The 18,765-nt window shown below is 47.2% G+C and overlaps 1 protein-coding gene across 1 annotated transcript in view; it reads left to right on the top strand.

The window, feature by feature from the left end:
• The window catches only part of EHD4 (EH domain containing 4), an 86,926-nt gene extending 70,415 nt beyond the window's left edge, over positions 1 to 16,511 (top strand). Inside the window, exons 5-6 of the mRNA XM_081507772.1 lie at positions 6,697 to 6,861; positions 13,896 to 16,511. Coding sequence (XP_081363898.1) covers positions 6,697 to 6,861; positions 13,896 to 14,432 — 702 coding nt within the window. The 3' untranslated portion in view covers positions 14,433 to 16,511. The remainder of the gene's footprint in view (positions 1 to 6,696; positions 6,862 to 13,895) is intronic.
• Positions 16,512 to 18,765: the final 2,254 nt, after the last annotated feature.

The following is an 18,765-nucleotide window of genomic DNA, read 5'->3' as shown; positions in this document are numbered from 1 at the left end:
TCCTGAGATGATTTCCCTCCCTGGCTCAGTGGCAGGAAGTCTGTTTTTGCCCAGTTAGTGACCCCCTGGCATGTGGTCTTTCTCTTCTCTGGCTGATGTAACTGAACTTCACCTTCAGGGTACGTAATACCCAAAATGATTGTATAACCAAGGCTGGTAAATGATGTCATGGCCTTTGCAGATTTCAAGATCTTTTAAACTATCTTTAAATGACCATGGACTTTTTTTTTCATTTACTAGGCGTTGCTGAGGGCCTGGTAACGCAAGATGCAGCAATATTTGATCATATAAATAAATAAAAGGCAAAAGGCTCACTGGGGGTGCCAAGCGCATGGGATTTCGCTGCCATCCTGGCACCTTGAGCCCTGTGAAGGGGCCAGCGTGGCCTGGGTTTAGAGGCACAGAATGCTGCTGTGTGTACTGACTCGGGAATAATGAAAGCCCTGTGTAGAGGCAGGGGGTGGGGGCAGGGGGCAGTCAAATTGCTGAGCTTACTTCTAGGAAAAAAGCTTGTCTTTTTTTTTTCTTCCTAAGAATAGTATCTGGCTTGTTCCTTTTCATAAAGGAAAATGTTTGAAGTACGGATGTTTCTAGCCTGAGCTGTGCCAGTGTGTTCCTGGGGCGGCACCAGGCTGGCAGGGGGGGCAGGAAACAGTCTCAGGCAGAGAAGAAGCTGAACTCAGCACAATAGCCTTGACCACTAACCAGTGCCATCCGCTTCATACACCATCTGCAGTTTTATGTTCCATTTGTGAACTTGTTGCTGAAATGGACAAGGGGTCACCTGAGCTATACTCTTTGAAGTGTTCCTGTTTCATAAAAATGCTCTTGGGTTTTGATATATTCATCTCTCTTTCTCCTGATCCAGTTTTCCTTTGGCAGGCCAACCTTGACTGAGGGTCTGTAATGTTCTAGAAGCCCCACGATTTGCATTGCACATGTTATTTTATCTGATCCTGCCCACAGTATGCAAAGTTGGACATTCATTTCTCATACAAGGGAACTGAAGCTCAGAAAGGTGAACTTACTTACCCAAGACTTCCCAGCCTGAAGTTATAGATTCAAACTCCAGTGGGCCTGACTCCCTGGTCCGGAAAGCATTCGCCTGAAATGCAGCGTGGACAGCATCTGTTGCTCTTTACTATGCCCTTGCTTTCTTCATTAATCTGTGATTCTGATTATTCTGTAACGTTCTCCATCCACATAAACCCTACAAAGTTTAGAAGTTTGTCAAGCTGTGATTTTTGAAAGCGTTCAAAGGATAAATTTCCAGATATCACCTAGCAGGTGTCAGATCTGCATTGGTTTGTTGTTGTTTAGTTGCTAAGTTGTGTCCGACTCTTTTGTGACCCCATGGACTGTAGCCTGCCAGTCTTCTCTGTCCATGGGGTTTCCTAGGCAAGAATACTGGAGTAGGTTGCCATTTCCTTCTCCAGGGGATCTTCCCAGGGATTGAACCTGCGTCTTCTGCATTACAGGCAGATTCTTTACCACTGAGCCACCAGGGAAGCTCTGAGTTGGTGGGTGGAATGTGTCTATTTATATACCACCATAATTAGGTAGAATTTGTGGCCCATCCAGAAATAAAAGCCAGAAATGGCGTTGTTAATGTCCTGCTGAATTCTGCAGTAATCAAAGTATCACAAAGATGACATTTTCCATAATATGAAAAATGGCACTCTTACTGAAGATCTCTTGAAACTTAATTATTTCCCTACTTTTCCTATTTACATTTTTCCCCCAGTCCTATTTCAAGGAACAAGAAATCTTTAGAGTGGGTTTTTTGGTTAGCCTCAAAGAGTCTATATCTTATGGTATCAGTAGACATCTTTCTGTGAAGACTGTTCACAATCTCAGATGCCAGTCAAGTTTCATTTCATGATTTTTTAGAGTAATCTGTTTGGGGAAAGCCCCCACCAAAGGTTTAGAAAATAAGAATTTACTTTTATTCAGTATCATTAAAGTAGCAAAGTTAAATAAAGTTCAGGATCTTTCCTGGTGATCCAGGAGTTAAGACTGCCTTCCAATGGAGGGGGTGTAGGTTTGATCCCTGGCTGAGGAGGTAAGATCCCACATGCCTGGCAACCAAAAACCAAAGCATAAAAGAGAAGCAATATCATAACAAATTCAATAAAGACTTGAAAAAATTGGGCAACATAAAAAAAAAACTTTTTTTTTAAATGAAATAAGGTTCAAACTCCAAATCATAGTAGTTTGTGGGATAAACGCACAAAGGTAAAAAGCAAGGCAAGTTTACTCTAGGACCCCACCTTTTATAAATACCCTGCTCATGAATAGGAAAGGTTCACACTCGCTTGGAGACCTTTGTTCAGTAAAAAAATGAGTCAACATTTGAGGAAGGAACAAACTGAAAATGAGAAAGGAAAGGAGAGATCAGTGATTTGGGGCATTTAGTATAGTTCTGTGGAATTTAGTTTCATCTTCAAAGCGTGTTCTCCTCTTCATCATGTGTGGCTTGGAGGACCGAGCTTTCCAGTCTGCCTGCCCCGCCCATTCCTTCTGGGGGAGGAATTAGACATTTTGAAATTTACCACATGGACCCAAGCTAAGTTATGTAAGAATCATTCTACAGTGGCTGGTAACTCTCCCTTTGATGCTTAGTCTTCCAGGTGGTGTTTAAAAATAGCTCAGTCAACAGCCTCAAGCTACTAGGGGTGTGTCAGTAGCTTGAGTCCACATACTCAGGGGAGCCTATCTCTTTAAAGCCTGACTCAGATGACTGGGTGGGCCCCTCGCATCCTTTAAGGCCCTTTAAAATCACATCTGCTATTGGTCCCAGCTTTGATTTCAACAGAATAAGAAACCCAAGTGGGAGCCAATCAGCTGCATCTTGAAGCCTCACACTTATTACCTCATGGGTTCATCTTCTGAGTCTTCAGTTTATGAACTGAAGTTTTTATGTCATAATAAACCCACTTTTAAAATGCGCTGATCCCCAGAGGTTAAATGTTCTATGCAGGTTTCCAGCTGGACCTGCAAAGGTGCAGATCTCCATCAGGTCATATAAAACCCGGGCAACCCTGAGGTTGTCCAGTGCAGAACCATGTTTCCTGGCCTGACTGACTCCACATCGCTCGCCAGTATCCAGATTCCATGGGCCTTTCCATTTCTACTCTCCATGTGTATTGCAAGCTTCCCACACTCACTGCTGCGATTGCCCTCCAAGCCCACAGTAGATATAGCCAGTATCACTCTGTGTACATGTTTCTCAGCATCGGATATACAAACAGTTGTCACTGGACACAGTTCATGAGATTGTGGCAGAGTATAGATGTGAACTATAAATCCATGTTCATTTAATCCATCTTTTTCTGCTCATTATTAGCCCAGAAAAAAAAAAAAAAAACTTACATTTTGAGTCATTTGACTTACCCTTGGTCATCACCATTTAATGAGTTGGGACTTTTCCAGTTTTATACAAGGGAAAGAGTGAATTGGACAAGATAAAAATGTTCAGAAGTTCAACAGGGCTCAGTGCCATTTGCTTGTGAATGAAGACCTTGGAACCCAGATTAATCACGTTGCTATTTAAATATGGAGAGTTTATTCATTGTTCAGTAAGGACTAATTAGCCACAAGCCGCCTCTGGTGTTACTACCCCTCCAGCTACAAATGTCTGGTCATTGGTCAATTAACGTTTTTACTCCTCTTTCTAGCGGACAAAGTGCTTTCAAATACATGCCCTCTCTTGATTCTCCTAACCACAAACCTGTGAGGTAAGGGTTGTCAGCTCCAGTTTGTGGGTGAGCAAGCTGAGGCCAGGGAGGGGACAGCTCACCCAGAGTTGTCCAGTGAGCGAGTGGGCGGCGGTGGCAGGGCCCGACCCAGCCTCCCAAAACGAGGTCCCATCCTGCCCACCTCTGCTTTATCCTATTCCTCTTCCTCTTGATTAATTTTCCCTTATTATAAACAGCAAAGAGTCAGACTGTCTCTACCTCCTTCTGAGGACCCTCGCCAGGTCTGGCCCTTGGTCCTGCATTATTTGGGGACACACCTTTGGACACATTAGGGCAGGAGGGAGCTTTTCAAGTTGAGTGGGGATTTCAGCCACCCTGGCTGCCCCTTGTTTACCAAGGGCCCTTAGAAACTCACAAGACTCAGTCCTACTAGAAGACTGCAGTCTTTACTCACATCATGTGCCATAACGCATCCATTTCTTTGTGTCTGGGAAGAGAAGAGTACGTGATATTTCCAAAGCTTCCCTGTGAGTTAGGAATAATCAGAAGCCAAACCTCAAAGTTGTTCCATTGGACATAGTTGGGTGTGAATTCCAGATTTCAGCAGCATCAGTACAGTTTTTCATTCACACCCATAAAAAGTAATTAACAAAAAGTTAATTCTGTAAGGTAGGGAATGAGGCAGGTGAATGCTAGTGCCAGCTTGGCATCTCCTAACTAGTTGTATAACTTTGAGTCATATGAATTTCCTGGAACCAGGAATTCAATCAGTTTAAAGGAACCCCTTCTAGATTTAATACTCTGTGATTCTAAGGATTGTAATTTACCTCATAACATGATAATCTTCTTAAAGGCAGGGCCCATGCATCAAATCTGACCCTGGGTTATTGTCTTATGTTGCCCAGGGAAAGGCAGGAGGGAACGACCATGCAGAGGCGGAACAACAGGAAACTTCCCTAGAACAGAATAGGCCAGTAGAACGTCCTGGAATTGGAGGTTGAGGGTGAGAGCAGCGTGTAGCATGAGCAGGTCACCTGAGGGTCATGACTCAGGTAATGCCAGACAGGTGAGAGGAGGAGGGCCCTGAGGCCTGGCGTCCAAGGGTAGCCCATTACCCAGCAGCCTTAGTCATCAGCATGAGCACCACGAGGGCAGGGATGGGGAGCAGGTAGGGGTGCGGGGAGAGCTGTGGCAGGGGCATATCGCCTGCAGCCCAGCCTGGGGAACACAGGGCCCTGGGGATCAGGCAGTGTTCAAGAACAAGGTGCCATTCCCACGGACTGAGTGGTCAGCCTTCCCTGGACAGGGCCCTGGCAGCTGCCCCAGATGTGGGGTCTGGGAAGGAGTCTTGGAAAGACGCCCTTGTGGATACGAGGCTGAGCAGGTGGGGATACTTGCTCCTTCAGCTGGGAGGAACCTCCAAAGCAGGGCAGGTGGAGAGAGGGGTCCACAGGTCCAGTCCAGAGGTTCCAGGGGTGCCAAGGCCAAGGAAATGATGCAGGGACAGCTGGTGACAGCTCATTCTTCCCAGTGGAATGTGACAGCCCCTCCAAGTCCCTTGGAGCTGTGCAGGGCCCTCTCTCACCCCATCCAAACCAAGCCAGGCATTCACTAATCCAGCCAAGGAAATTACCTGTCTTACAAGTTTCAATACTTATTCATCATATCTGAAGGAATGCAGTTAAAGCCCATCATTCTAAATAAAAGGATTCCCAAACCTTGGATTTCTCTAGTTATCTTTAATTGTGTGAATATTTTAAGTTGTTTTCATTTGAAAAGTAAGTTTACCAGTGACAGGAAGGTTTAAAAGCATCTCTTCCACTCTATTGTTGCTGTTGTTGTTGTTCAGTTGCTAAATTGTGTCCAACTCTTTATGACCCCATGGACTACAGCATGCCAGGCTTCCCTGTCTTCCACTATCTCCTAGTGTTTGTTCAAATTCAGATCCATCGAGTCGGTGATGCTATCCAACCATCTGTCCCAGTCATACTTGCAGAAATAGCCAGGCAGCACAGGGTGTGCTTATGTTAAAATGACCTTTATACAGGGGGAGAAGTTAGCGTTGTCTGGTCCAAGCATGTCAGCATTTGCACTATGCACTTACTTTAGTGTTCAAATCTTAGCAAAATGTTTTTGGCTGTGCCTGGTGTTATATCCATACACAGAGGCCCTCAACTGAGCCATGGAATGTATCTGCTTACCCCCTCTATTCAATTTCCATTCTTCCACAAGATTATAGTAGGCATCTGTTTTCTTTAACAGAATTTTCCATAGCTACATAGTCGTTTTCTTTTTGTAATCACTGCCTTGTTTCTCATCTTTTCTTATTTATTTTCTTGGCTTCTAAATTACTCTGTAGAATTCTAGATATACAAAGAGAACCTTTGTTATGAGCATTTCTTAACATCCTAAAGTTGGAAATCAGTAGAAGGGTGGAGATTTTAGGGAAGGAGGTGACGCAGGTCAAGCAGAGCCCTCCCATTGGGATTCACCACCCTTTGGGTAACAGTGCCAGCCCAGCCACCCCTAAGTGACCAAGGTTTCTGGGGCTCCCCCTTCATGTACCAGGTCTCCCTCTCCCACAGGGCGCTTATGTTTTCCGGCCTGGTCCTAGGCAGCTGGTCTTGTGCAGAAATGACCTCAGTGATCTTGAGATCTGAACTGTCTAAAGGGAGGTTAAGGGAGTTCTCATCTCACTGTTCCCTGGGCACAGATTTCCGTGCCAATCAGCCATTTCCACCAGCCTCAGCTTCATTTCCTGGTGCTCCTGTACACTGGCCCTGGTGAACCTTTCCCTTAGGTCTTCTTAGGTTAGTCACCAGAACCAGGCTCTTTCTCACCCAGTACGCCCATCCCTTTCCCCCAGGTTCTCGCCCTCCTCCTGTCCCAAGGCCCATGGTCCTTGGGGTGCCTGCTATGTGTTATGATGCGTGACGATGCCATCTTGTTTGCACCTCTGTTCTAAATGGCACATCCTCACTGACATATACCCCTTCAGGTGCATGCCTACATCATCAGCTTCCTGAAGAAGGAGATGCCAAGTATGTTTGGAAAAGAAAACAAGAAGAGAGAACTTATCAGCAGGTTGCCAGAAATCTACATTCAGCTGCAGCGAGAATACCATATCTCTGCAGGGGACTTCCCCAAGGTCAAGGCCATGCAGGTACAGAGGCCCATCACAGTATCACCGGTGGGGTTGGAGGGGCACTGCCACCTTGTCCTGCTGGTTGCTGGGTACACATTGGGTTTCATGGTTTAGAATGGAGGAGAACGCAATGATTTCGTCTTCCTAGTAATCCATGATTATAGGCTCCTGTGAATAAAGCGGAAATTGCCTGCCTCCTGAAACATTTAAACAAAAAGGGGAAACATTTCAAGAAGTAAATTAAGCTTGCCTGAAAAAGTCCCCTGAATAGCTTCCTTAGGCTGTGTTCAAGGTTGTTTTAACACTGAGGTGATACCTGTTTTATTGGAATCCCGGAGCCTTTAGGGAATTAGAGTTCAGAGCGACCTTGGAGGTCAGTTCCAGGGGCCTTCTCAAACCGGCTCTCCCCAACACTGCTCCACATGATTATGTGCTTGGGCGGTGTTGCCACTGCAGGCTCAGGAGCCCAGCAAGAAGCCATGGTAGGCTGTGGCCGTGGCTGGAGTCCACTGGGGACAGCGAGCTGAAGGTTTCACTGAAAGGTCAGCTTCAGGCAGCCTTTGTCCTAATTTCAGAGTCTCACTGAGTTGTGTCTGGGCAGGCCCAGATAACCCCGAACGGATGCTGCCACCCTGGCCTGACCAATATGTCCACCTTCCAGCAGTGGTGTTAGGTAACTGTTGATTTCAACACTGACCTTGTCGTCCTCACCTGTGAGGGGGGAGGCCAGTGAGGCCGCCCCATCTGGCTCCTCAGAGAGCCGGACCATCTCCTTGTCCAGTGCAAGGACCCATCTGCACTGGAGGCCACAGTCCTCTCTGGAAAGCAGGCAACACAGTTCAGATTCCTGCAGCCACCAGTCAGTAGTAACTGGAACAAGTGAGGCAGGTAGGCCGAGCGAAAGAAAACCGGGCCATCCACCTCTTATTTTCTCACATTTGGTAGAAATGTGGGTTCTGAGGAATATGTCTCTACTGAGCGGAAGACAGTTCTTCGAGTGTGATGAGAATCTGTGGGGCCCATGGGGGAGGCAGATTGGGGAACACCTACTCCCTCCTCAGTGGGGAGGCCCTGTCCTCTCCTCTGGTCACTGCCCTATGAGAGTACAGACCTGGATGGTTCATGAGGAGCTGGAGATCTGGATTTGTATGTAAAGTCCCCTGGTTTTCACATTTTGGCTCTGAATTTCAAAGAACACTACCTGGGCCAAAGAGAGCTTACAGCACACTGGCCACACCCTGGAGACTCTGGGCCTGTGAGCCTCTGGCCAGCCTGCAGGGTGGAGGGGGGATGGGAGGAGGAAGAATCAGTAGTGGAGGCAAGATCAGGCCTCAGAAGGGGCAGCGTCAATCCTGAGGGGTTTGTTAATGTTAACTCTCTCTCTATATATAAAGTACACGCTAAATTAGGAGTGGGTTGCACTTACTGTTGCAATGCCTGGGATCAAGGTGAATGCATCTGGTATATAAGATCTGGTCAAATATGGCTTAGTCAGCTTAAAAAATATATGGAAATATCTTTTTTTTAGAAGTGAAATTGATATTCCTGTACTGAGACAATGGATTGGATTTTTTTTTTTTTTTTCTGGTCACAAGATGGCTAATTTGAGGGCTCCTGGGGCCTCTTCCTGAGCAGGTTCTGCTTTAACTGGATTATGCCCTGCACCCCATGGCCAAACTGAAGGACAGCTGTTCCCTTGCATCCTTCAGATATTTTGGAAGGGAAATTCATTTCTTGACTAAAATGGTAGCTGTGAGGAAATACACTGTGCGCACGAGGGCCTAATGGGGCATCCGTGTTTCATCGTCTCCTGAGGCTCCTGCGATGCCCCACCCACAAAGCACTGCTCCCGAGACCTGAAGTCTCCCTCCCCTCTGCCTGTCCCCAGGGAACTTCCGTACAGAGCAAGCAAACTCTACAACCAGAGCTGCTCCTGAGCATGCTCGCCTGGGCCTGGCCAGTCAGAGGGCCCCCAGGCCTCTCTGAGCTGGTCACCAGGGCCAGTCCCTCACCTCAGGTCGGGGTGGCCCATGTAGCTGGGTGACATAGGAAGGGCCTGAACCTTCCCTGAGAACCCTGTGGTCAGGCCCCACCCCAGGCACTTTAGCACCATCACTGGAGACCTGGGTGCCCCGTCACCTGTGTTCTTTTATGCGTTCACCTCAGAAGAGCAACTAAGTCTACTATGGCCACTCACTGTTCTAGGCCCCTGGAATAAACCAGTGAGTAAACAGCAAAAATAAAAATCCTTGTCCCTCCTACAGAGGTCCAGTCTGAGTTACAGTCTGTGCTGCTGTGGCTGTGACTGGCCGTGACATTTTGGCAACAAAGCCCTTTGTTGTGCAATATGCTCCTTGTTACAATATAAGTGTCATTGAGCTTTGGTACAGTTTATTTATTCAGTGTCTTATTCAGTGCCTCCCATAGAAGGCTGTTACTCCACGAAGCCAGTGACCCATGTCCTGTTCTTGGCTGTATCCCCAGCTCCTAGGGTGTTGCAGGCACTCAGTGAATATGTGTTGAGTGAGTTAATAAGTTAGTGTATGTTTGTTTATATTGTAGCAAGCTCTAGGGTAGTGAGTTTCTCAGACCCTGATCTAGACCCGACTCTCACAGAACTTACAGACCAGTGGTTTCTGGAGCAAACTCCTGGAAAGTGGCCAGGGATTCTTCCTTGGGAAGCCAGCCAGGCCTTGATTGCATCACCCCAGTCCTTCAGGGAATCCCCAAGGAGCAAGACAGGCCTGGAGCCCCGAGGGCATGGTTACTACACAAGCTAGTTTGCTGTCACCCAGGAAGCTCTGAGGGTCCAGGTGTGCGTCAGGGCCTCTGAGCATCTTTTTAGTCACAGACAGCCTTCCCGTGTATGGGACAGTGCAGGGGCAGGAGGCTGGAGATGATTACGGTTTTGGCACATCCCAGGGTCTCGCAGAGAGCTCACCGGGGCCAGCTTTAAGTCTCTGCTCTCCCTGTGCTCTCACGGACCAAGCTAGACAGGGCAACTCTTCTCCGTAGCCAAGACCGATTATATTTTGCAGGCTTTTGCCTGGTGGTGGGGGAGGCTGGTGACCTGCAGTGCACCTCCCTGCATCCACCCTACACCCACTGGGGAGGGAATCTGATTTGCTGCACCAGCCTGTGCATCCATGCTGCAGAATGAAGGGAGCAGTAGCAAGCCCACCTTGATGGGTGGCACAGTTATCTTTCTTGGAGAACTGGGCCCCCACAGCTGATGAGTTGGCAGCATTTCAACAGCAGAGGGCAGCAGAGCCATCCCCATCCACCCCAACCCTCCCAGGGGTTTCCAGAATGCTTCTGGTACATGCTGGGAGTGGGTGGGCAGGGGAGAGCCCAGCGAAAGCTGGGCTGGGACTGATCTTTGTCTCTTGGGAGGGAGTTCCAGGATCCCAGGCTTGGTGGCTTGGATGGATACAGTTGTTGATGGATAAATCTTTATAAATTCCCCAGTGTATATTCATCCCAATAACAAGTCTTGACGCTCCCCTGGGGAGGGCAGGGATGGCGTGGTTTAACTTGGACCCCACCCCATCCCCCAGCCAGGACTGGGCAGGCGGGTACCGCACACATGAGCATAGAGCTTACTTCCTGTGTGCCCTCCAGGATGGGAATGGCTGCTGCTGCTGCTTCCTGTCCACTTCTGCAAATATGTGGCCATTTCCCCTGGCGTGTTTTCCAGAGATTTGCAGTCTGAATCCACGTCCCCTGCAGGCGGGTGGAAAGTTTGGGCGGGCACCACCCTCGTTCGTCCGCTTGGCCAGACACAGAGGCTCTGTGTGAGCCCAGAGCTCAGGCTCATTCACGAGGAAATAGGGTAGGTGTTCGTGCACTCGGGGGAATCCAGACTTGTTTACCCCAGCACACTGGGATTTTTGTGTAGGCTGCCTGCTTTCTCTTCTCAGTCCCCTTGGCTGACCGACCAAGATGCCAGCAGCAGGAGCCCAAAGTGTTGGCAGCATTATTTGCTGCTGATGTTAGGGTGACATGCAGGTGACTATGGTCTGTCAGTGAGGGTGGAGAACATGAAAACTGGAAGGTACCTTAGAAACCAGACCTGTACTGACCCACTGCTCTGAGCTGAGTGCAGGCCACTGGCCGGGTGTCAGCCCAGCATGCTGCTCTGTCCTCTCCACCATCTGAAGCTCAGGACTCCACTTTTGAATAACAGCACAGAATGTCTGCCCTGCCAACATACCCTCAAGACCACAATTGTGATTCTCCACTGAAAACAACCTAAATGTCCAGCTACATGGGACAGGGTAAAGGAGGAAGGACCCAGCTATACAGTTCATTATCATGTTGCTATTAAGAATAAGGTTGTTTATTTTATATATAGCGGTGTTATTCCCATTCTCCTAATTTTTCCCTCTTCCTTCTTTCCCCTTGGTAACCATAAGTTTGTTTTCTATATCTTGAGTCTGTTTCTGTTTTGCAATTAAGTTCACTCATATTATTTTTTTAGATTTCACACATAAGTGATATCATATGATATTTATATTTCTCTTAGTTCATTTAGTATGATAATTTCTAGGTCCATCTTGTTGCCACTAATAGCAATATTTCATTCTTTTTTGTGGCTGAGTAATAACAAGTTTTTACTGTAGAGAACAGGGAACTAGATTCAATATCTTATAACAACCTATAATGGAAAAGAATCTGAAAAAGGTTACGTATATATAAAACTGAATCACTTTGTTGTACACTAACACAATATTGTAAGTCTTCAATAATTCAGTTTTAAAAATTAAATCAGATAAAATTTTTAAAAAGGTTGTGTAAAATTGATATCATAAAAAGCTATGATACATTATTTCTTTAAAATGCAGGTTGTTAAATAGTTTTGTCTTATTTCAACTAAAGAGTGTGTGTGTGTTTATTAAAATGGCTATAAATGTATCCCTCCCAAAATGCTAGCAAAGGTGATTGCTGGGTGATGGTATTATAAGTGATTTAAGATTTTTTTGCTTACTAGTTTTTCCCCAGTTATTTACAATGAAAGTGTGGTATTTATGGTGACCCAAAGTTGCATTTTTTTCTAACTGCCTGTCCCATGACTTCTGTCCAGAACAGTCAGGTCTGAGGGATATGTATGTGAAAGCTCTTGCCCTCGGAAGTCTCCCTGCCCCATGTCCAGAAAACCACACCCCTGGATGGCCCCTCCTTGGCCCTCTGGGATTGTCCAAACAGAAATACTTCACATAGAGCCCAAATAAAACCCGCCATATCTGGAATTCTTTGCATTTATTTGGCAGAACTGCTGTTGAAGACATTTTCACTAGATTTTTCAGGCACCTTTTAAAAATCCCCTGAGTGACTCTCACAGTTCAGGACCAGAGAAGATTTTTCTCTTGTGATAGCCAGATGGTTTCTCCCCTCTGACAGCCAAAAGGTATGATCCCTGGGCCCCAGCCAGAGCAGCTGAGGAACATAGCCTTTCTCAGCCTTCATTGTCTGATGTGATGGTTCCTTCCCTCTTTTTTTCAGTTTCTTGGCTTTTCCCTTTGTTAATGACTTTATTCTATTTTATGTTATCATTGTTTCACTGTAAACTAAGTCAAGCCCTTTTTGAAATATGAGTTCCCTGAAGGCAGAGACTGTGGCTTTTCATGTTTATATTCCTGAACAGAGCCTGGCATGTAACAAATGGTCAGTAAATGTTGGATTAGATGGATGAATGGATGGATGAAAGGAAGGTAAGTAACCAAGGAAAACCAAGGCAGGAAGGACTATTTCTACAAAGCCACTCACAGAGCCTCTGTGGCATCTATAGTCGGTTCTCATTCTGGCCAGGTAATTGCCACATCCACTAGGGCATCTCCAGACCCTGTGCTCTATCTGCTCCACCCAGCTTTCCTGGGAGATGGAGCTGAGACTCACCCTCATCCCACTAATACCTCTCAGCTCTGTTGGCTACATTTGTACTTGCCCTTCCCATCCCTGGTGGCTCAGGCGGTAAAGAACCTGCCTGCAATGCAGGAGACCTGGGTTCAATCCCTGGGTCAGGAAGATCCCCTGGAGAAGGGAATGGCAACCCACTCCAATATTCTTGCCTGGAGAATTTCACGGATAGAGGATCCTGGCGGGCTACAGTCCATGGGGTCACAAAGCGTTGGACACGACTGAGTGACTAACACTTGTCATCCCTCCTCCTCTCTCTCTCACCAGTTTCAGCTTTTATGTATTTGTACCGTAAACTACATTTTTTTAACTGGTTACCATAATCTTTCAGTAATCATTTTTACTTAAATAAGTTCTACGGGAAGCATGTAAATTATCATATGTGAAATGAATCGCCAGTCCAGGTTCAATGCATGATACAGGGTGCTCGGGGCTGGTGCACCGGGATGACCCGGAGGGATGGGATGGCGAGGGAGGTGGAAGGGGGGTTCTGGAAGGGGAACACATGTACACCCATGGTGGATTCATGTCAATGTATAGCAAAACAAATACAATATTGTAAAGTTAAAAAATAGAAAATAAACTAATTAAAAAAAAAATAGAATAAGTTCTACGGACAGCTCTATCACAGCTTCACATTGCAGCATTAAGAGGCCAGCCGAGCGGCAGGAGGCCTGGGCTCTGGTCTTGACTCCACCAGTACACCCCTTGTGCTCTCTGTAGGTTACTAATACCTGCCCTTCCTAACTCTCAGCATTGTTGTAAAGATCAACTGAAGTATGTAAGGTACGTAAAATTCTTTAAAAGCTAAAATACTAACTCTCTAGAGTGCTTAAAAATAAAAAAGGCAGGATGAAGGAATTTTGTCTCAAAGCCCTAGGGGTTCACTGTCCCTCATGCTGTTGCCAGCCTAGGTCAGCTACTGCAGGAAAACATTGCATCCCATGTATCTTGCCTCTTCCCAAAAGCCACCCCTGATGAGTTCAGATATGGGAACCATACCAAAGAGAGAGCTCTGGACAGCCCAGAGTATGGGCTGCCGGCTTTAAGGGATCATTTGTCCCCTCTAGCCACCCCTCTCCTCATTTGCTTCCTGCGGGAGGGTTTAACCAAGTCTGTGGTTTCTCCTTTTCCAGGAAAAGCTTGAGAACTACGACTTCACCAAGTTCCACTCACTGAAGCCCAAGCTGATTGAGGCCGTGGACAACATGCTGACCAACAAGATCTCGTCACTGATGAACCTCATTAGCCAGGAGGAGATGAGCATGCCCCCGCCGCTCGTGCAGGGTGGCGCCTTTGACGGCACGGCCGAGAGCCCCTTCAACCAGGGCTACGGGGAGGGCGCCAAGGAGGGTGCCGATGAGGAGGAGTGGGTCGTGGCCAAAGACAAGCCCGTCTACGACGAGCTCTTCTATACCCTGTCACCCATCAATGGAAAGATATCAGGCATCAATGCCAAGAAGGAGATGGTGACCTCCAAGCTGCCCAACAGCGTCCTAGGCAAGATCTGGAAGCTGGCTGACTGTGATGGCGATGGCATGCTGGACGAGGAGGAATTCGCGTTGGCCAAGCACCTCATAAAGATCAAGCTCAGCGGCTACGAGCTGCCCAGCAGCCTGCCCCCCCACCTCGTGCCACCCTCCCACAGGAAGTCCTTGTCCAAGGCCGACTAAGGGGCAGACCACGCACAGGGCAGGCAATGTGGGGCGGGAATCAGGGAGCCTGGGCCTGAGGCCCATCCTGTCACCAACTCACTGAGTGACCCTGGGCAAGATACTGCCTGCCCTGTGCCTCAGTTTCCCCATCTATAGCATGGGAAGGGCAGACACTGGACCCTAGGTGAGGTCCTTTTACCTTAAAATTCCCTGAGTTTCTATTAAAATGTTGGGGAGAGGGAATGGATATGAAGTTTGAAGGGTTGAGAACAAAGGGAGATCATCCAGGAAGTCCTCGGAAGCCTGGAGAAACTCAGATATGGAATCCCAGGAACCACAGGGAGTGAGCCAGGGGCACTGCTAGGCTCCACTGGACCATTCATTGTTATGAGCCCGGCTCTCCCTCAGAGAGCACCGGGAGGCAGCAAAGACCAGCTTATTTATTTTGTTCCCTGCTTTATTTAGAGTGGAAAAAAAAAAATAGCAGAGGTTTCTGTTCTCTCTAAACTATCTACCAAAGAGAAGAGGGCTGCCCTGGCTTTGAGGGGAGGACACACCTTGTCTGCATGTTCCCATCCCTCTGCTGGCCCGGGGAGCAGGCAGCCAGGCCACAGGGAGTGTCCCCCACAGCATCCACTGGCCGGCCTTCCCAGGGCTCCCCCAACCCCAAAGCCTTCCCAGCAAAGTTGTATTTGGTTAGGAATTTGGAACTCGCAACCTTTACTAACCCCTGGCGAGATTTCTAGTATTCTAGTCACATTGACATCTGAAGATGTGCTTTACTTGTCTGTCCAATAGTTTGTAGCAAAGACTATCATTTAAACTAGAGGAAGAAAAGAGGTGGCTTTCCCCAGTCCTCAGTTAGCGTGGGCACATGTCTCCAAGGCTCCTTGGTCGATGGCAGGATTTAAATTCAGCAAAAACATGGCTTGGTGCATGCACTGTCCTGGCTCTGTGGTCACAAAGGGAATGAGGGGCCAGCCCACCCTCACTGGCTATCAGGTAGAAGAAGTCGGTCTACCAGTGTTAGAAACTAATTTTATAACAAGAAAATGGGCATTTTTATCATGTCCAGTTTTTAAAATATAGTTTCTATATAAAGGATAAAAGCCTTTATGCAGAAACAAGATGGAATCTCTCATATAAAGCCTTTTCTTCAGAATCTTTGTGGTTCGTACCACGGATGCCTCACGAGGCAGGGTTTGGGCACTTAGCTGTACATCAGCTCCTGAGTGTTCTCTCTCCCAGGGCCCCTGTGTGAACCTCTCTGGACCACTCACCCAAATGTCTGTGACCAGTGGAGATCAGCCTCTATGTGGGCTCCAGCTGCGGGATGCAGGTGGCTTTCCATCACCATTACTTATGCAGTAAGAGAGACACGGTATTTCATCACTATTGTGATGGCCACATAGCCTGGAACCCTGCCGGCACCAAAAATGAAGGAAATCCAAACAGTCCCACCCAAGTCTTCCCAAAACCACATTTTTTTTTTCTGATGTCATCAAGGGCAGAACTGCAGATTTAAAGACATTTATTTTAGAGAAACATTTACCCAGATGCCAGCCCTCACACTCCCTAGCTTACTTTCTAAATAATTTAGCTTTAAAAGAAGTAAATACATAACATGGTTTTAGTCTTAATGAGCACTTTTAAATTAATTAGACACACAGAGACCTCTGTAATTCCAGTACTGTAATCTGAGCAGATGGTTCTGGGAACACCTGAGGACCACCCAGGCATATGAGCACAGTTGATCCAGCAAAGGACAAGATTGAGAGAGAAGGGGAGAGAATTCATTTGTCCAGAGGTTTGGAGATGCCAGAGTTAACTGATTTCCACTCAGATTGATCTTGCTTCTTTAACTATGTTCAGCTGTCATATTTAAAGATAAATATGAGTGTATATTTTTGACACTTGTTAATGTGTGTATACGTAGATTTTGTCTATATACTGATAAAAAGGAATACTGTTTTAGGGGAGCAGGAGAGGAGATTTCTGATTATATGTGGATAGAAACACCTCATGGGTGATCCCCACCCCATGACCTCTGGCAGGAGATCATCTATCAGCTAAATGCTACGAAAAAATGAAGAAAAAGGAATTCGCATGTCCATTTTTGTTAATATCTTCTTTTAAAACCTGAAGTCACCCATCGTGAAAAGTTGACTGGAAAGAAAAACACTGGAAACTATTAGGAATGGCAGCCAAGTGAAGACCCTTATCTCCCCAGGACCTGCACAGAGTTCCTTGAGTCTGGATCCAAAACACCCATTACTCCCTGACCCCGTGCAGCAGGGCTGGTAACACAGAGCCCTCAGGATCTGGACACCTTGACCGACTGTTGTCCTCCCAGTACCACCTGACTGTCCAAGAACCCCGTCCCTAGAGCACTCATGGATGGCTAGGGGTTGGAAGCAACTGAACTCTGAACTCGAGAACTCTAAAATTCTCCATGCTGTCCATGATTCCGCAGAAGAAAACCTAAGAATCTCGAGTCTATTCTGTGTACAGCTCATGATCACAGAGGACAGCTCTGTGGCCACACACTGATGTCCAGGCTGCTTGGCGTCCTACATGGATCCTTTCCTCGCCACATGCTGGGATGGTCCGGGGTGGGGCCACTCTTCCGTGGGGAGGGCTGTGCATTCGGCTGGCTTTTGCTTCTCAAACTGAACTGGCTTCTCTGGAACACTTGTCATCGTGCAACAGTAACGCCTGGATTGGGGGCTGTGGCTCCTCCCACAGAGTGGTGGGCTTTAAGGAGTTGGATTCTTATTCCATATCATGGGACTGGTGTCCAAGTGGGTCAGAGAGCATGTGAGAAGAAGCCAAACGCCTTGTGCTCTCCTCCAACCCCCACCCCGCTTACAGGCCCACAGGAAAGGCCTCAGCAGAGCCCTGGCCCCACTGCTCCGACCACGGTCCTTCACTGTGTCCACTGGGTCTCAGTAGCCACTCCTGTAACACCCTGAGAATATCTTGGACTGGAGTCCACCATGTAGGATGGGATTTAACCACCAGAGTCATGGCTTGACAGCCACCACTGGGACCTTTCCACTTTGCAGCTCTGCTCCTTCCTGATGCCCAGAGCAATGCCATGGACAGATTGCCTTGGAGATAAGGAAAGCGTTTAAAGAGGCACTGTTTATTTTCTCCATGGAATGTAGCAGAAGAGTAACTTTCTTAGGACAGATAACCACTGAGTTTTTTTCCACGTAAACATGGGCTGAACTTAAGTGTACCAGGTGACATGTTAATTAGCCAAAAAATGCTATTAATACACAATGCTTCTATTTTTTTGTAATCTTGTTTCAAAATGTCAAAAAAAAGTCTACTGATCAATAAACTTCTGAAAAAAATCACTTTTTCCTGTTGGCTCTGGTTTTTCAGTGACTGTGTACCAGTTGTCTTGGGAATAAAGCAGGCATCCCTGTGACCCTTGTCTCTTCCTGCATGTTCTCTAGGTGGGAGATGGGGGCTTCTTCATCAGGAAAGCAGCTCCATCTGATGTGGGCAGAGGCCAAGTCTGGGAGCAGGCACCAAAGGAGGTTTATGCCCTGACCAAGAGTGACTGGAAGCCAAGACTGGAAGGGACCATCAAGGAGACTCTTCTGAGGCTGGGGACTGGGCGTCACTGAGCACTCACAGGAGATGGCCTCTCTAGCACTGAGGCTGGCTGGACACCTGAGGGTGCCGTAGTGCTAGGATACAACCCCTGACTGGCTGGCACTGCTCCTACCTCTTGCCATGCCTCACAGGTGCAGAGCACCCATAGTAGACATCTGGAGTTTTCACACTGGCTCCCACCTACCCTTTTAGTGATCCAGACCTGGAATTTCCTTTTGCAGGCCACTCTCTACTTCTCTACCATAAAACTAAATGGTGAAGCTTGGGGAGACAGATCCTACTCCTCCTTTCCAGGATGGATCCTGATTGGCTGAGCCAATTAGAGTATTTCATCCACCTGGTCACAGAAATGGTTCAGAAATTGATGTGTGATTATGAGAGATCCCTCAGACTTCTGTTCCAACTCTTAGGAAGATGTTCTCTCTTTTCTGAACCATGCAGTTCAAAGAAGTGAGCCTATTGGTACAACAATATAAATAGCTTTGAGAGAAGTGCCCAGTGGTGCTGGAGGATTTAGGCTGGCAGCAACTACCCCATGGAGCATGAAGATGAAGGAGGCATTGAGAAAGGCAAAGGAAATCCAAACCCGTGGTGGCATCATTTGAGCTGCTGGATCAAACCTCACCTAAAGTCCTCCTCCTGCCAGACTTTCCAGTTACATGGACCAGTATGTTACATTTATATTGTTTAAACCTTTGACTTGAAACTTCAGTTACTTGCAACA

This window comes from Giraffa tippelskirchi, chromosome 7, assembly GCF_054371585.1.
Source record: "Giraffa tippelskirchi isolate mGirTip1 chromosome 7, T2T-mGirTip1v1.2.pri, whole genome shotgun sequence".
Taxonomy (NCBI): Eukaryota; Metazoa; Chordata; class Mammalia; order Artiodactyla; family Giraffidae; genus Giraffa; species Giraffa tippelskirchi.
The sequence above is the reverse complement of the archived record's forward strand: the minus strand, read 5'-3'. Positions and strand labels throughout refer to the sequence as shown.